This window comes from Prorops nasuta, unplaced genomic scaffold, assembly GCF_024137725.1.
Source record: "Prorops nasuta isolate Cenicafe-Biocafe unplaced genomic scaffold, Cenicafe_Pnas_1.2 PNAS00072, whole genome shotgun sequence".
Lineage (NCBI taxonomy): Eukaryota > Metazoa > Arthropoda > Insecta > Hymenoptera > Bethylidae > Prorops > Prorops nasuta.
In genome coordinates, this window is record NW_027116869.1 from 11,175 (window position 1) to 27,925 (window position 16,751).

The following is a 16,751-nucleotide window of genomic DNA, read 5'->3' on the forward strand; positions in this document are numbered from 1 at the left end:
TTATGATTATTATATCGTTATTTTCATAATTTTATGGGCTATAAACCTGCATGATTTAAAAATGTTATAAAGATTATTTAGTATGTTAAAATAATCGAAAATCGGTGAAAAGTAATTTGACGGTTCGCAAGTGCAGTTGTGCGATTGCTTTTTATAAAAGGCGATCTTGCTCACCCATGAAGCTGGTAATAGTAGACGCTCCATTATCGCTATTAGTGAAATGAGAAAGGATAATACTTCTTGATTCAATTTTTCTTATTAACAACGAACAGGAATGTTAAAGCTATATAAGGAGTATATGCAATTGATGCATTTAGTGTAGCTTGAATATTAGAGATGCAGAAAGGTTCATTCATTCTTTCGTAAGACCGAATCTACTTTATCAAAGAATTAACAGATTTTCGAAATTTATAATAAGTTTTCGATATATTATATAATATTTTGTGGCCGAAGCAATTGGTTCATAAAAATAAATCACTGTTAAGAATCAGATATGGGCTCCTTAAAAATACGAGCGACTGCGAGTGACTATATATGCTTGCGAAAGTGAAGCCAAGATGGAGGGGATAAAGGGATAAATTGCTGGGCCGCCATCTTGAATGTTGATAGATATCATATAACACATAATAGGTCTGTTCTCGTTGCCTACACTTTTTACACTTTGTGCACTTTTTAGGGTGTCAACTTATACAATGGACAAAGACAGAAATACGGAAAGTGTAGAAAGTGTTAAAAGTGTAGGCCAACGAGAACAGACCTAATGACATATATATATTTTAGTTCAAGAATGAATCAAAATGATTTGTGCAGAAGGAACTAAACGTTGGATGGTGGATTAGGAGTAACATATTTGTTAGAAGATATATAGAAAAAATAGCCATAAGCAGCTTTCCAACGTAAGCAAGATCCATTGGACACAGCAATTTATCATTTAGGCATGAAGAAGAAAAATCTTACTCGGGGTCTTTTTAGGAATTAGAGAGTCAAAAGAATGACAGAATTCTTTGCTAACAATTTTGCTAAGAACCACTGGAGACAAACAGCTTTAAAGAATAACGTTGCTTTGCTTGGGAAGCAAAGATTTGAGTATGCAGAAACATTTTCCTTATTAGCAGGGGCATTGACAAATGCCATTGAAGTTGTGTGAATAAGTTAAATAACCTACAAGTTGCAATGGTGCTGATGAGGCTTTACAAGGATAATATAGCATCTTTAAATTTAAGAAAAGTGTTGTACGAGGGAATACTAGGATGTGAGAAAGAAAGAGAAAATCAGGATATGCCAAGGCCCATACAGATCTGCCCTGCATAGTACGGTGCTTTGGATTTTAAAAAATCATTCTGTTTCTCTGAATACACTGTTTTTAACCAACATTGGTATGATGTATCTACAATACAACGATGAATCTAAAAAGCCTTATGACAGAATAGGTAAGCAACGGTGTATCTCTTAAATCACTTTCCTAAAATTTTTTTTATATTATATCTTGACTAATATTTTGTTTTCACATTGATTCAGCAAATCCAAACGTTTTCAAATTTTATGTATCTTTACATATGCACTCAGTGCTACTCAGATAATAAATTAACCTCAACAACACAAGATAAAAGGGAGGGTCATTCTGTAGTAATTTTTAACTTTACTTATGGTATTGAAAACAGAAGCTTAGGCCAGATAAATAGTGAATGTTGGAAGGTAGTATTATGCCACTGGTGCAACAATTATACTTTACCACTGCACATACCCTCTTCAAAGCTGGTTATCCTGCTCTAGCATTTGAATTCTTATCAAAATTGCCTAATAAAGTAATGGATGCTAATAGAGAGGACAGTTTGAATTTGTATCTTTCCTACTTAATGCTGCTGTTATAATGTGTTACTCTTATATTATTAATCTATTTTAATATTCAATAACAGGCATTCTTAATGTCCCCAGTAAGATCAAGGTACAGGGTTCTCAAATTAATACTGGAATAATAGATTAGGATATAAGCATTACAGAAACTACTGTCGAAGGAAGTCATAATAATGTTAACAAGATCCTCACTCACAAAACTTATGTCAATCTGTTATTTTTATAAGCATTATTCTGCATTCTATGTAGATTCATGGCAATGAATAGATTGGAGCACACTTGCTATTGAGTGTGGTAAAAAGAAAGAAGATAAGCTAGTATTAAACTAGGACGATGATCCAGTTAATAGTGAAGATCCCGATCTTGGAAGTCCTCCTTTAACAATGAAGATGGATAGAGGAGAAATTGGTGGAAGCATTAAATATATTGGAGATGAAGGTATTTTTGTATTTTTTTCGTTAAGTTAATTAACAAGCAGGTATATTATTCTAATCAATTATTCTTATATTCTTATTTTAGGAGAAGCTAAAGAAGGTAATAGGACAACTGGATATCATGACACAACAGCTGTAATTTATAGCCTGTTTAAAAAATCTCATGGAAGAATTGTCAACATTATCAACTGGATTTGAGGTTGACAGCGAACAGTTCAGATATCAACTATACATGGCTTGAACAAGCAGATGATGTTTTGAGGCAGCTTTGCAACAACAGCACAAGCACTGATAACGATGCTAACAATGTCTCACAATGCAGGTCTTATATCATTTTATTATGTTCTCCACTAACTTTCTATAAAAGCACATAATACTTTATTTTACTTTTTAGACGATGAAGCAATGACTAATGATGAACCTACTTATAGGCCTAGAGAACAACCAAATTTACATGAAATTCTTGCAGCAGAAAAATTAGATTTCGAAGCAAAAGTTCAAAGAACGGCGAAATGAAAAAGTGGATAAAAGGTAACTAAATAGCCTTTTAATAAATAGAAAAAATTTAAACCATTAATCATATTCGATTTATTCCATAGCTTAACGAAACGTCATTAAGAACTTTATTGTCATATTACTCGTTACACGAAGCATTCGGTGGTGGTTCAGCTTCTGTAAGAATGGAATAAGTACTTTTATTTTAAGAATTGCAACAGGAAAAGACTCAGCAACAATTGCTTAGCTCCCTACAACGCTACCTCTATTTAGCGCCAGTGTGGCTTACAATAAAACTATGGTCACTGACCCAGTGAGACATTTGCAAGTAAGATATTTGTTTACAAATCAATTAGTATCCTTTTATTGATTTTTTCATACTTCCTTTATCCATTATTATTTCCGGTTTCTGGCGCATAATATGTTACAAACACTGGTTGAACTACGAAATGCACCTATGCCCAATCGAAATACACATTATTCTGAAATATTCACAATGAGAGATCTTACGGTTGCACTAAGTGCATGTATCTATCAATCACTTAGTGACTCTGGTACAATTGTGATAAAGAACCATGAAACGGACAGGTCAGTATTCCAATTTAGCTGATAAAGTTAATTTGAGGATTGTTAATAATTTATCTCTTCTGTTAAACATAAGAGCAATCTACCAGCATTTGTAAACGTTAAAACCTTTATGGGAGGTCGTTTAATAGTATCGTATAGATACCACAGACGATATTTAACAGACGACGGTGTTTATATTAACACTTCACCTGAAAAATGGTCAAGTATCACGAGTTTACGTGCATTTCTAGCAAGAGAAAAAGATGAAGATACACCAAATCTAAATATATTTCTTTGTGATTCATTCTTCGCTACATATATGAGCCTGTTTATGCTTTGGCTAGCTGCGACACTCATACTTTACAGATTAGTTGGACAGCATTTTGGCAATAGCACTTGATCTTGCCTATATGGCAGTGACATAAAACATTGATTCGAGTGGCAAGTACAAATAATCAGGTCAATACTTTATCATTTTCCTCTTTTAATTCTTTTATCACTATAGTAATATGCCTTTATGGTAAAACTTTTCAGACTGCTGTAACTGTAATCAATAATTATTCTGCTACCACAGAAATGATTCTACCACTGATACTACTGCTACTGGAACTATGGCAGTCAAACATCATATCGCTTTAATAATGCAATACAAATAGATGAAGGTTCGTTTGGAGTACTTTGTGGCTTTAACTATGGGACTGGAAATAAAATTTTGTTGGAAGATAGTATTACACCAATGGAATTAGAATTATTATTGAATACTGGAACATTCGATTGGGTTATTTTGCATATAAGAACAGCTACTGAATATATTTATAATTGTATAAACAAAACTTTATTATAATATTTACATGTGAAAAAAAAGTAATTCTTAATTATAATATTTATATGAAGAACAAAAAATAAATTCTTTGTAACAGTCATGTTTAAATAAAAATATTATTTACTGGAACAATTGTAATAAATCTGGAAAATAGAAAATGTCATGTTATTAAAAGGCTAAATTTTATATACTATAAATATATGTCAATTTATAGTCACAAAATAAAGATACAGCTATACTATATATATCTAATTGTTAATTGTTATGTAGATTGAAGTTCCTTTTACATATCTATTTATTCTTTTTCCCTTCCAGACTATTGTCGTCCTTTCTCTGCCTCCTACCTCTTCTCAAAATTGAAAGAAATAACATTAAAATGTTAAATTTATTAAACTAAATATTATCAAACGTTAAAAATATTACCAGCTTTTGATGCTTTAGCTACTACATTTTCTTTTTCGAATTTTTCTTCTTCAGAACCAATCTGGAATTCTGAAACCAAAGTAATCTGTTAAATTTCCTCTTGTACCTATATTTATATAATTTTATATTATCTTATTTCTTCATTTTGTCTTCGTTTATGGCAGTTCATGGGATTTTGCAATCCACAAGACAACATATATATATGTCATTTATGTGCTATATCTATCAACATTCTCAAGCACTGCTACCAACTTAAATACAGTATTTTCTTCGAATTTAACTTTCTTCGGTTGGCTAAGAATTGCCTTCGGTACAAATAATTCGAGCCTTCGAGGCCTGAGTGTCCAGCCCCTGCCCCTGGTGAGCACTGCACTGCACTGCTGGTGCCTGGTGCCGAGAAAACTGAACGATAGTGGCGCCAATTTTTTATGGCGCCAGCAACCTGCATCAAGTGCCATATATCCCTTACTGTCCCACAAAAATCTGGCTAATACCATCAATGGAAAAACACACAAATAATTGGTAAGTCTTTTATTGAATTCCAGAACCAAGTGTCTTTAGAATCAATTCATTACAGTGACAATTTTAACGTGCCATTACCAGCTTCACGCATGTACCATACCACCTTTCGGTACGTCCTTCCCTTTTACAAACTCGTTCCAAGATGAAAAGTCACGAATTTAAAGAGTCACAAACACTAATTATGATTTAACAAAATCTATACTGATATCGTGAATATTTCTTAAAAACATCCTACCATTATGTAGCCATTCTGAAACTTCTGCAAAGTGACACATCTACAAACACTTTCCTATTGTTGTAATAAAATTTATTTATCGTTTCAGTATATTGTCTATTTAATCAAGAAAAGTACACGAGTTTCTCATACGAATTATTTTTTCAGATACACCACTGTTTCTGTCATTCGTTATGAGGTCTCTGTAGAATGACAGAAAGCAGATGGCTGAAAAGAAGATCAGTACTCCTCCGATACAAAGAACTACAGCTGCAACAAGTGAGGATCAAAGTTAACACGTTATTCTTAAGATACTAGGATCAAAATGAATATAAATACATTAGGTATTACTGATCTTTTCCATCTACTTGAATCTAATAAACTTGTCGAAGTAGAGGAAACTAAAAAAGTATTTCACGACCATTTTTTATGCAGTAAGTATATTTAATAGTTTTAAGCTTATTAAAATTACTAGAAGAAACTTTCGTATCCTGAACTTATTGATTCCTTTGTAGCTAAAGATAATTGGCTAGTAAATGGACTATTCGATTATTATCTGTCTACAAATTCTGTAAGAGCTGTGGAAGTACTAACAGGTGTTCGAGAACCTCATGACAAGCATTTGTTAGACCGGTTGACTGAAATTTTATCCAAACCAGGAAATAACCAAAAGATCCAAGCATTAACTTTACTAGGACATATAGCAAGAAAACAACCTACCTGGATTTATAAGCTCACAAATCATGCCTTATTCAGAGACCTATTAAAATTACTTAAGGTATACTACTATAAAATTATCATTATCAATTATTTTTTCAAATGTACAATAATTTTGTTATAAGGTGGAGACAGATTTATTATGCATTATGAGTGCTTTGTATTTACTGATAATGCTACTACCAATGTTACCTGCAACATTAGGACCATATCTACAAGAGATTTTTGAAGTATTTAGTAGATTGGCAAGCTATTATCATCAGCAATCATTAGTCATTTCTTTGCCATTATCTACTTCTTCAATACCATCTACCATTGATAAAGATCAACTGTTTCTCCTGCATTTACACGTAAGTTCGATTTCTTACATACCATGAATATACTAAATTACATTAATTAATTTATTCTTTAGGTGGGATTATCCAGTTTGTTCCATAGGCTGTATGCTATGTATCCGTGCAATTTTATATCATATCTAAAACAACAATATATTCAAAAAGATCAATTGGCTATATTTACGCATGCCATCAGACCTTTGTTGGATGATGTGCGTATGCATCCATTACTTGTTACTACTTCTAAAGATGAAGAAATATCAGCAGCTAGGTAAAATTTTAATCCATCAGTTAATGATTCAGCTCCCAGCTGATAATAAGATAAATGAATTCCTGCAATGAAATTATAGATGGAAAAAAATGGAGCATCATGATATTATGGCAGAGTGCGAGCGTTTTACATTAGACAGAAGTCAAGAAGATGTATTAATCCCTTCTAATGCACGTTTTTCCTCCTTTTCAGGTTTGTTATCTCAAGCATGACCTGTGGTGATACTATCAATGTTGTCTGATTGTTATTTATTACAGACCAACCTTCGACTAGCTCCATAAATATTAACAGGGGTATAACGCCTGTCGAAATAAGTAATGGAGAAGATAATACATTCTGGTCACCTAGTATAATTATATCGCCGCATAGCCCTCCACTTCAGAGTATCGTTCACGATGTCAGATCTACGCCTTCTACTCCTAGCAATACAAGAAGTGGAACTTCTCCCCCAGAGGCAGCAGTTGAAGCTACACCAGAAACCACTCCAGTAAAGGTAAGTGTGATAAATTAATATACTCTTGGTATATATATATATATATTGACATAAGTATATGACACATAGTTAACTTTCACAGGATTTACGAAAGCTGTCTGCTAGACAAACAACAGTGGCTGGATCGTCAGCTGTACGTGCTCTTAATGCACTTGGCAATGGTACGTTGAGTGGAACGTCACGTCCTTCTACACCTACAGCTACGTCATTATCATTCATTGGAAATACAGGAGATGGAGGAATTAACACAAACAGCGGGTTTATTTCAAATAGAATTAGTAAGCTTATGGCAGATAGGCAAATTGTTCTTGGCCAGTTAAAACTGTCCACAACTCCACGGGACAACAAGCGATTTTCTAATAGTGAATTAAGTCAAAATGGGAAAAGTGAATCGTGGCCGGAGGATCAGGAGGTTCTTATCTGATGCGAAAATAAACAGATCAAATGTTTCGTATATTTTAAATAAGCTATTTGTTTATAGGTTTTAGAAATAGTAAGCTCACCTAATAGTAGTAAAATTGAAACTACGAAAGTAATTGATCCATATTTTTATGTACAAAACGATGCAAAAATGCAAGGTGCTATAACAGATATATCTCAAAATATTTATCAGTTTCGTTTGAATTGTCAGCGTCAAGGTCCAGTGCTAAAGTGTGATCTAAATTTACAGAAAAAGGTACATTTAAAATACGAATATAAAGAGGATGTTTTATAAATTTGTTCCTTATGTAATAATTTTATTGAATAATTTATAGATTAGACGAGTTAAGTCATGCCCGGACATTAAAATTAATAATGCAATTGAAATGACAGATGGTAAAAGATCAGAAATTAAAGAGCTAGAAGAAAGTGGGACCCAAACTTGTGACTTATTTCCATATGAACATCTATTACTTGGAGTTTTAGACCAAAAAATTCAAACAAGCGCACAACAATCTTTTCAACAGAAGCCAAGCTTAAAATTATCACCGACGAAGATGCTCGATCAATACATAAATGCTTGCTCGCGCGCTAGTATTTTCTCTATTGACAATAATAAAATAAGTATGGCAATATTAGAATCGGAAGCGTAATCAAACAACAATTATTGATAATGAAAATTAAAGTTTTTGTCTAATTTATAGAAACGAGTATCAGTAAGCAAAAGCAAAGAAAGAAGAATTCGGAAGAGGAAGCTGAAGAAGAAACGGGAGACGACCATAGCGATACTGATAATGCTAGCCAGCTGCTACAAATTATGCAGATGCAATTACAATTTGAGAGACAACGCAGAGAAGTACACGATGAACGCAATAGACGACTTCTCGGTAAACTTCGAGATTCGCGAGCCCTTGAAGAACATAATCATGCTTTAACCGATCGTCTAAGATTATTCGAAAAAGAAATTGACGAGTTAAAAGCTGATTTGGAAAATAGTAAAAGACAAGCTCGTCAGGCTGAAGATAAACACGCTGAAGGATTACGTCACTGGCAAAATAAGGTTTGTTAATTTACTCTTTGAACACTTAAATTTTTATAAGCTTATAATTGTTTCAATTGGCGCATTTCTTTTAATAATATAAAATTTCTTAATTATGCAGTGTTTGGAAGAACAAGAACAAAATCGAACTTTACGGAATCGAACCGAGTCTTTGGAGGTGGAGTTGAAAGTTGAGCAAAGTAAGGCTGTCGAATGCCAACGACAGACTCGTGCTGCTGAAGCTGCATTGTTCGAGGCGGCACATCAGCTTAAAGGTGCATTAAAAGCAGCCGATCGTGGTAAAGAATTGGAACGAACACTCGATATTGTCCAAAAGAAGTTTCTTCTTTTTGGCGAGGTAAACTGAATGCTGCAAATAATTATATTACATACATATGTATGCCTCTGGCTATTTAATGCAAGAATTAACGTACATTCTAGGCACATTTAAAAATACAAGAGAAAAACGAAGAGCATTACGACGAGACTAAACAACAGACTGTTCTACTGCAAAAGGCTTATACAGAGGAGTTAAACAGTAAAGACGATTAAGCACTTTAATTTTTTTGGATTTCCTTGCCGATTGTTTTGTCTGATAATACCTTGTATCTTACAGATATGAGACGTCAGCTGGAGTCAAGAAATTCAGTACTGGAATCGTTAAGAGCAATTATAAATGAGCTAGAAAATAGAGAAATTCGGAAGGAAACACAACTGGTGGAGCTCCAACGGCTCCTACGACTCACAAAAGAGCGGCATGAGTTTGAATTACAGAGTGTAGAATCGAAATATAAAGCGCAGGTTGAAATAAACCTGTTTTTAGAAGGGCGCGTGCTCGAATTACACGGTATGCTAGAAACTGTAACCCATCCGACGAATGCAAGCACAATGAATCTTACTTCTTCCGCGTCTCCGAAAGAACGCTCTCCTCCATTGTCAGTCAGTTTGGCTTCTTCCAGTGAGGGAAGCCTTGCCTTTATACACTCGGCCGCAGGCATCATAATGAATGACTGCTGTGATACCACAAGCGAAATCCCTAATTTACAAGCTATTGTTGAGCCTGCTCCAAGTCAATCGACCTCACCAACCCGAGCTAATCATCAACGTCGAGTCTCTAAGCAAGACTAGAACTGCTTTCCTTTTTAGTCGTCAAGATTTACTAAAGTTAAACTCTGACTTGATGACTAGCTTCTTGAGTATATCCATTTAAATTAGTTTACTCAATGTTGAGTCATCGCATGAGTAATGTCTGAAAGACTGGGCCTAATTTCATATTAATGAAATTCGTGTGTTATTTAGGCCTTACACACAAAATGCTGCTTTGTTTCATGCGTGCGTAAATGTCATCTATAAAGCAAATCGAAAAAAGTCATTTGTAACTTTTTATCGATAGATCTATCAAGATTAATACGAAACATATTGTTGCGTAATGTGATCATTGATCAACGAAACTAGTTGATCGATGAATTCTGTAGTGTGATTTATATCTACTCCTCAATTAGATTCAAAGAAATTCATATTGAATAAAAAATTGAAATATTTTGCGAGCAAACTTGGTAATTAACTTTTAATACATCCTTTGTACACACACTTCCTTTTAATTTAATACTTGGGCCAAGATACAAAGCAAATAAGTTTATCAAGTAAAAGAAAAATGATAATAGACATTCATATTTTTCTTAAAGCACATAGTTCGTGTTACACCGTAAAAAAACGTAGACATCAGAAAGTTTACTCTAGTCATCATTTATACTTATAATGTTAAAACAGTTCATAATCAACAGAGTGTGATACTTTAATTTTTTTTATGAGCAAATTGATCGAATATGAACATGAAAATAAATGTACAATATAATTTTATTCTTGTATATAGTATTGCGAGTAATGGTAAAGCAATATTTTAACTGTAATACTGATTGTTGTACGCACTCTTTTATCGCAATTAAAATTCTACCATGCAAGGACGGTTTTAAAAATTTCACTTTAAAAACTTAAGTACGCGAGAAAAATTAAAACTTAATTTAGTCGCCTTCTACATTGATTTTACACGAATATTTGTGTATAAATGCGATTTGTTCATAGAAAAACAGGAAAACAATAGATTACATTAAACGTTAAGGCACACGAATGTACTTAAAACAGTAATAAGATTTAAGCATAAGAAAACAAATAAATTACAGCTGAAAACTTCAGCGGTGCACGTTGAAATATTCTATGTAATTTTGCTAATTTCTTACGTTTAGGTCCAACAGCTTTACGTTATTTCGTATGTCATGGCCTTAATGCCAGTTAAGTCTTTCTTGACACTGATTAACGATCGGGCCTTTAGATTCAAATTTAAATTTAAATTTTACAGATATAGTAACCAAAAGAATGAAATTTATTTATTGCAACAAAATAGGCTACAAGAGTAGATGATCAAATATATTTCTCATAAATTCTGCATTCTTTATTTCAAATAATGAAAATTAAGAATGCGTTCACGTACAAAACTTAATAGTTTAAATATTAAGTCTTCCTAACTTGTATACATACGAGATATCTCAAAAGTCACAATCATGACGAAGACCCTAGATACATAGTCCCATTTTGAGAAGAAAAGTCTTATACCATTTTTTAATATTGTTAACATTTATCGGAGTTATATAAAATTTTTCTTAGGCTACGAGTCTACAAAAGTTGTTACGCAGCTCGACAAAAACTTATCATATTTTAAAAAAACACAGATATATATATATATATATATGTGTGTGTGTGTATATCAGCTTCTTCAGATACAGTAATGATTAAAATAATTTAATGACTTATTTTCATATTGCTAATATTTTTCAAGTTGCGTAAGAATCCATTTAAATGTAAAATTTTTTCGGATCGACAACCTGCAAAAAAAATTATGTAGCTTCTTAAATGTGAGCAATATATCAAAAATAGTGTAGAATAGTTTCTTTGTTTATATGACAAAATAGATAACGAAAAATCCTAATGATATTTATCATATTACAGATATTTAGTTACTTAAGAATATATATATTTTTAGGCTACACACATTATTCTTTAACGGGAATCCGTATACCGACATTACAGGGTAAAAACTATTTCGCATGCAGTGTCCTCATTTTTTAACGGATTATAAAGTTATTGCACATGTATTTGGAAATTCCAGAAGATTATCTACTAAAGTATACGTTGGGAAAATTAACAAAAAATGAAAAAAAAATTGTTTAAATAAATATATTAACATTATTGAAACAACAAATAAATTACAAAATCCTTCAACGTACTTTACTAGATAATGTTCTTGCGTTTCCAAAAAGTCCAAAAAATCCAAATCCGTCAAAAAATGACGTTGCTGTATATTTGAAATAGTTTTTGCCCTGTAATGTCGGTATACGGATTCCCGTTAACTCGATAAATGTAAATAATACGAAAAAAAATCATTCGTTTTTTGTTGCCCAATATCATATTTACAAGAACTATCCTATACTATTTTTAATATTGTTCGTATTTAACGTGTTACCTAATTATATTTGTAGGCTATTGATTTAACGATTTTTTATAACTTTGAAAAATATCAGTCACATGTGAAAAAAAGTTATGAAGCTTTTTTTTCATTATTATCATATTTATAAAAAAACTATTGTAAATTTTATATTATTAGTATTATTTAACAATTTGCATAACAATTTAGGCAGATTCTTGATATAAAGATATTTTTATATAACTCGGTAGATTTTGACAATATTAAAATGTGATGTCTTCGTATCGAAGTCGGGCCTTCTTTAGGGTTTTCTGATTGACCAGGACTTTTGGGATATCTTGTATATTATTGTAGTTCATTATTATAATTCTATTTGACAAGCTGTTGAAGAATGTTCCCGCTATGTTTAATTCGATGCATTTTTCCTTTTTTTATAGTAATTTTACATAACATTAAAGGGGTAAAACGTTCTAGAACTTTAGAAAGGATTTTTTTTTTAAGTCTTTAAATGTTATTCTTTGTGAGCACTTTCAGTCAAGTTCTACCACAATATTCATAAAACCAACTAAGTAATGACTATATGACCATGTACTTTCAGCCGCTAAAATGTTTGAGAAGTCGTTTATTGGCACCGCTTATCTTCAAACGGTTTCTCCAAAAATCGTGTAACTGTATTTAAACGTACTTTTTTTCTAACTATTTTCGAATTTGGTATCTAGCGACAAAGCAACATCAAATAACACTCGTTAACGAATCGTATTTTTCCTTTAACATTACTTTTTAATAGCAAGAGAAACTTTATTTTCTTGCAAAAAAAACTTTTTTCTTGCAAATATAACGATTTTCATAATTTTTTTTTTCTACATCTTCCTACATCAATATGTTAAAAATAAGTTTAAATGTAATATCTATTTTCATTTTTTATTTTAGGTAAGTTGTTAAGAAGAAATTACCTACACTACATTCATCGTTTTAACGATAACGCTTGTACGCTCTAGTAAAACACTCGTACTACTTACATTTTTAAATATTTTTAAATGAAGAAATTATTTCCTCTATGCTAATACAAATGATTATAAATAGTTAATGTGTCGAAAACATGACTGATTCAGATTTTGTTATAAGAAAATCCTAAAAATTGTCTTAATTTTGAGCATCCAGAGTATATTACCCCCTTAATTGTGATTCTGGAACATAGATGTTTATTGCTAAGTTTATGAAAGTAAGCAGATTACCGAACCGTAAAATGCTCAATAATACTGAATAAAAAATTATTTTTTTAATGCAAAGTACAACGATGGCCATTCCTTCAATAAGTCTCCATTTCTTGGCTCATAGTCATTATAATTGCTTCATCTGGATTAGCGTAGCTTGCCAGATCTAAATTTATACAATAAAGAATTACAATCGACTGTTTGAACTTCTAAAAATGCATGAAATAGTGGCGAATCTTACGTACGATTATGACCATGATGAATCGGATACGCTTTGGTTTTTCTCAGTAATAATTGAAATAACCAGAAAAGGCTTAACCATATAAGGGCACCAGCTGAGAAAATTCTAAATGCTATGATTCCCCCATAGGTATTCATAAGCCAACCACATATCAAACTACCACATGAAACACCTGAGAAACAAGATTTATTATTAAATTTTTTTCTTTGCAGTGTGCGTGTATTATTAAGTATAGAATAATTTTTAAGCGAAAGATCTTACCAATCCCTTCGAAAACACCACCAATCAATCCCTGCACAGTGGATTTAGTTCCAGCTGGAGTAACTTTATCTCCATACGAAACCATTGTTGGCCAACACAGTCCTAAGGATGGACCATGCAGTATTTCCAATAATAAAAATATCCATACATTGGACACAACGCTGTATGCCATAAATCTGTAACAGAATTTATTTAATTTTCTCAATAAAATGAATAATAAAAACGATTATTGAGTATTTTACTACCAACCTAACTGCATACACGATTAATACGATGCTCATAACATTTACATGTCCAAGCTTTCTCAGAACTGCACCAGAGATAAAGTTAAAGGGTAATTCTCCCAAAAAGCATTGTACACCAGTTAAAAGTCCTTGCAAAGTCTTAATCCATTTTACTGTTAAATCTGAGCTTTTGGCCAAGTCATCGGTATACCAAAATAGAAAATTCCATACCACTGCAGTACACATTCCTGCCCCTATACACCACCATATAAAAACTAAAACACTCCCCTTTTTTATTAGCCCTATTATTTCCAACAGTAATGAAGGATCTATGTCCGAGTAAGTAGTATCTTTCTGTAAATAATTGTATGGTTAGTGTATCTACATAAAGTTGGTAAAAATGCATAAAAATTATTACAAAACAATATTTTATACCTTTTTCAACCTTGATGAAACAAGTATATCACAAATCATGGCTATCAGCATTATATAAAATATACATGTATAATCTTTTTGTGAATCATTCCCACTGAAAAGATCAACTAAGTATCCAGCAGCTATTCCAAATATTCCAAAACCAATACTACCCCACATTTTCTGTTTTCCATACTCCTTTCTTCTTTCTTCCCCTAGAAACAATATTTTTTTATTTACTCTCCATAACTGGTGAAAATGCTTTTGTAACTTTTCTACCCACCTAAAATACCAAAACATATAGCATCTGCTATAACAACTACAACAGCCATACCAATCCAGCTTATTATTGCAGCCCATAAGAATACGTGAAATTGGTAAGTAGAAGTAACTTTTACCATTGGATCCTTATGAACCTGATCAGCCTCCCGTAAGAGCTGATTAAAAGCAAGATTATTGTGACATTTAGCCAAGCAAGAAGTGTGTAAAAATGACTCACATTCAGGTATGTGTGCGGTCTTATCTGAAAATGTTGCATTTCTAATATGTAAATATACACAATTTTTCACCTGGAAGATTATAATACAATAAGTATTTTGAGGATCTTTGGAATTCATATTAACATTCTCATTTGAAAAGCCATACTTTTATGTCATTACTGATGTCAAACGATGCTCTAAAATTGAAAGTATTGGAAGTAAAACTATCCGTTGAATTTGTACAAAATTCTTGTATATGCCAATTTTTGCAAAGCTCATTATTGGTATTCTGTGTCTTTTGGCATGATAGCTGTTTTAAGAAGATGATATCAATCTTGAAATAGAATATTGATATTCTGTAAATCGTTGAGATCTTACCTGACATTGAGCAGTATGTGGAGCATCTGTTAGAACATTACCTAATGTAGACTCTGAGAATCCATGTTTTGAACAAATGCTTAAGAATACAGCAGATACATGACGAAAATTTTTACAATTAAGTGTTGCATTTGCACTATTTTCAATTTCAGGAATAATATTTATGGAGAAGAAACTTAGCGCAACAATAATTTGGAATACAATAAAAAAGGTTTTGTGAAGTCTAAATTTATCTGCTAAGATTCCAAACAATGGCTTAGCGACCAAGCCAGATATAGGTAATATAGTATAAATTGTGCCCACTAGTAAACTAGAGAAGCCTAATTGTTTGGCAACCGTTGGTAGGAAAGGCACAATTGGTCCTGTGGCTGTAACAAAATAGTTTGTGAAATTTTTGAGCAATTTGTTAAAGTAAAATTCTATATCTCTTAGTTTACTCACCAGCATTGAATAAAAAATAGTGTGTCTTTATGGGTAGTAGGTCTTTATTGATATTCCCCAACATAATTACCAGCGATTTTTATGCAATGTATGACTTACAAAAAGGTATCTGTAATTAATAAAAAAAATTTGTCAAATATCTATATCAATAACTTGCTTATATAAGACATAAAATTTGATTAAAACACTTGGATTCTCAACTATTAAAATTACAGAATGCACTGTACAAAAAATGGTAGTGTAAACTGTAGCATAGACCAATTAAAAAAAAGAGAAAAAAAATGTGAAGCAAAGATAAATGATAAATAATAAAAAAAATTGAATTTTTAAAGATGAGAAATACATTACCAGTAATAGTTATTTAATCAAAATATATATGCTTAAATCACGAGCCTTTCTGAACTATTAAAAAATAAAAGACAAGCATTCTTTATAAGTTTTAAAACTATCTAAGCTTAAAAAAGCACGTTGCTGGTGCTGCAGTAACGCAAGACATCCAATACACTTTTGAAATAACTCTAATGTTGGTTCAGGATCGACAGCAAAAAGCAAAATTAATCGCCAACTATTAAATTTATGATTACATAATTCACAGACCAATTGTTAATTACCACTGCCATTAGCTATTTATACGTTGCAAACTACCGTTTTTCATATCGCTCTGCTCTGCTAAAGTATCACAGACGTCACAGTTATACAAATCATACATACAATATCCACACATATTTGAACCATGAAATGGCGAGAGGGGGGGGGGGGAGAGAGAAAGTAGAAATAGTAGTAGTAAGAGTGAGAAACGCTGTTGGTGTTGGTAGTGTTTGTAGCGTTGGTATACTTGATGGTATAGTATACATAATAGTATATAGCGGCATCTAGGCCGGTATTCATAGTCGTTGCTTATATTTAAGGCCCGGTCTTACAGGTCTCAATTAAATTAATTATGCTATAATAAATGTCACGCGGAATATATGTAGAGTATTTCGTATGATATATTTTATGTTAAATATAATATAG

The 16,751-nt window shown here is 32.1% G+C and overlaps 2 protein-coding genes and 2 long non-coding RNA genes across 11 annotated transcripts; 2 read left to right on the plus strand and 2 right to left on the minus strand.

The window, feature by feature from the left end:
- The first annotated feature begins 597 nt into the window (after window positions 1–597).
- Window positions 598–4,274, plus strand: LOC136784803 (uncharacterized). 5 transcript variants are annotated; one of them, XR_010824466.1, is made up of 9 exons: window positions 598–896; window positions 973–1,430; window positions 1,519–2,292; window positions 2,374–2,610; window positions 2,683–2,819; window positions 2,888–3,111; window positions 3,287–3,371; window positions 3,445–3,809; window positions 3,885–4,274. It is a non-coding gene; the product is annotated as an uncharacterized lncRNA (long non-coding RNA). The 5 variants fall into 5 exon arrangements; XR_010824463.1 differs by having other exon boundaries at window positions 2,888–3,371; XR_010824464.1 differs by having other exon boundaries at window positions 2,888–3,371; window positions 3,925–4,274.
- LOC136784804 (uncharacterized) lies at window positions 4,203–4,946 on the minus strand. The gene is made up of 2 exons (XR_010824468.1): window positions 4,597–4,946; window positions 4,203–4,519 (listed from the first exon to the last, which is right to left on the minus strand). It is a non-coding gene; the product is annotated as an uncharacterized lncRNA (long non-coding RNA).
- Window positions 4,947–10,168, plus strand: Tsc1 (tuberous sclerosis 1 protein hamartin). The gene is made up of 14 exons (XM_066745706.1): window positions 4,947–5,118; window positions 5,501–5,766; window positions 5,848–6,110; window positions 6,175–6,399; window positions 6,462–6,655; window positions 6,735–6,847; window positions 6,913–7,148; window positions 7,231–7,560; window positions 7,630–7,824; window positions 7,904–8,192; window positions 8,273–8,628; window positions 8,729–8,965; window positions 9,049–9,145; window positions 9,224–10,168. The coding sequence occupies exons 2-14, from the start codon at window positions 5,658–5,660 to the stop codon at window positions 9,733–9,735; spliced, it is 3,156 nt and encodes a 1,051-aa protein (XP_066601803.1). The 5' UTR covers window positions 4,947–5,118; window positions 5,501–5,657; the 3' UTR covers window positions 9,736–10,168.
- Window positions 10,169–10,185: 17 nt separating this feature from the next.
- Window positions 10,186–16,454, minus strand: Sugb (Sugar baby). 4 transcript variants are annotated; one of them, XM_066745711.1, is made up of 10 exons: window positions 16,383–16,454; window positions 15,738–15,846; window positions 15,297–15,664; window positions 15,085–15,228; window positions 14,723–15,008; window positions 14,461–14,654; window positions 14,051–14,379; window positions 13,802–13,977; window positions 13,545–13,712; window positions 10,186–13,465 (listed from the first exon to the last, which is right to left on the minus strand). In XM_066745711.1, exons 2-10 carry the CDS (start codon window positions 15,799–15,801, stop codon window positions 13,395–13,397), a joined length of 1,800 nt encoding a protein of 599 aa, XP_066601808.1. In that variant the 5' UTR covers window positions 15,802–15,846; window positions 16,383–16,454; the 3' UTR covers window positions 10,186–13,394. The 4 variants fall into 4 exon arrangements, with proteins under 4 accessions (XP_066601808.1, XP_066601806.1, XP_066601805.1 ...); XM_066745709.1 differs by having other exon boundaries at window positions 16,349–16,448; XM_066745708.1 differs by having other exon boundaries at window positions 16,086–16,435.
- Window positions 16,455–16,751: the final 297 nt, after the last annotated feature.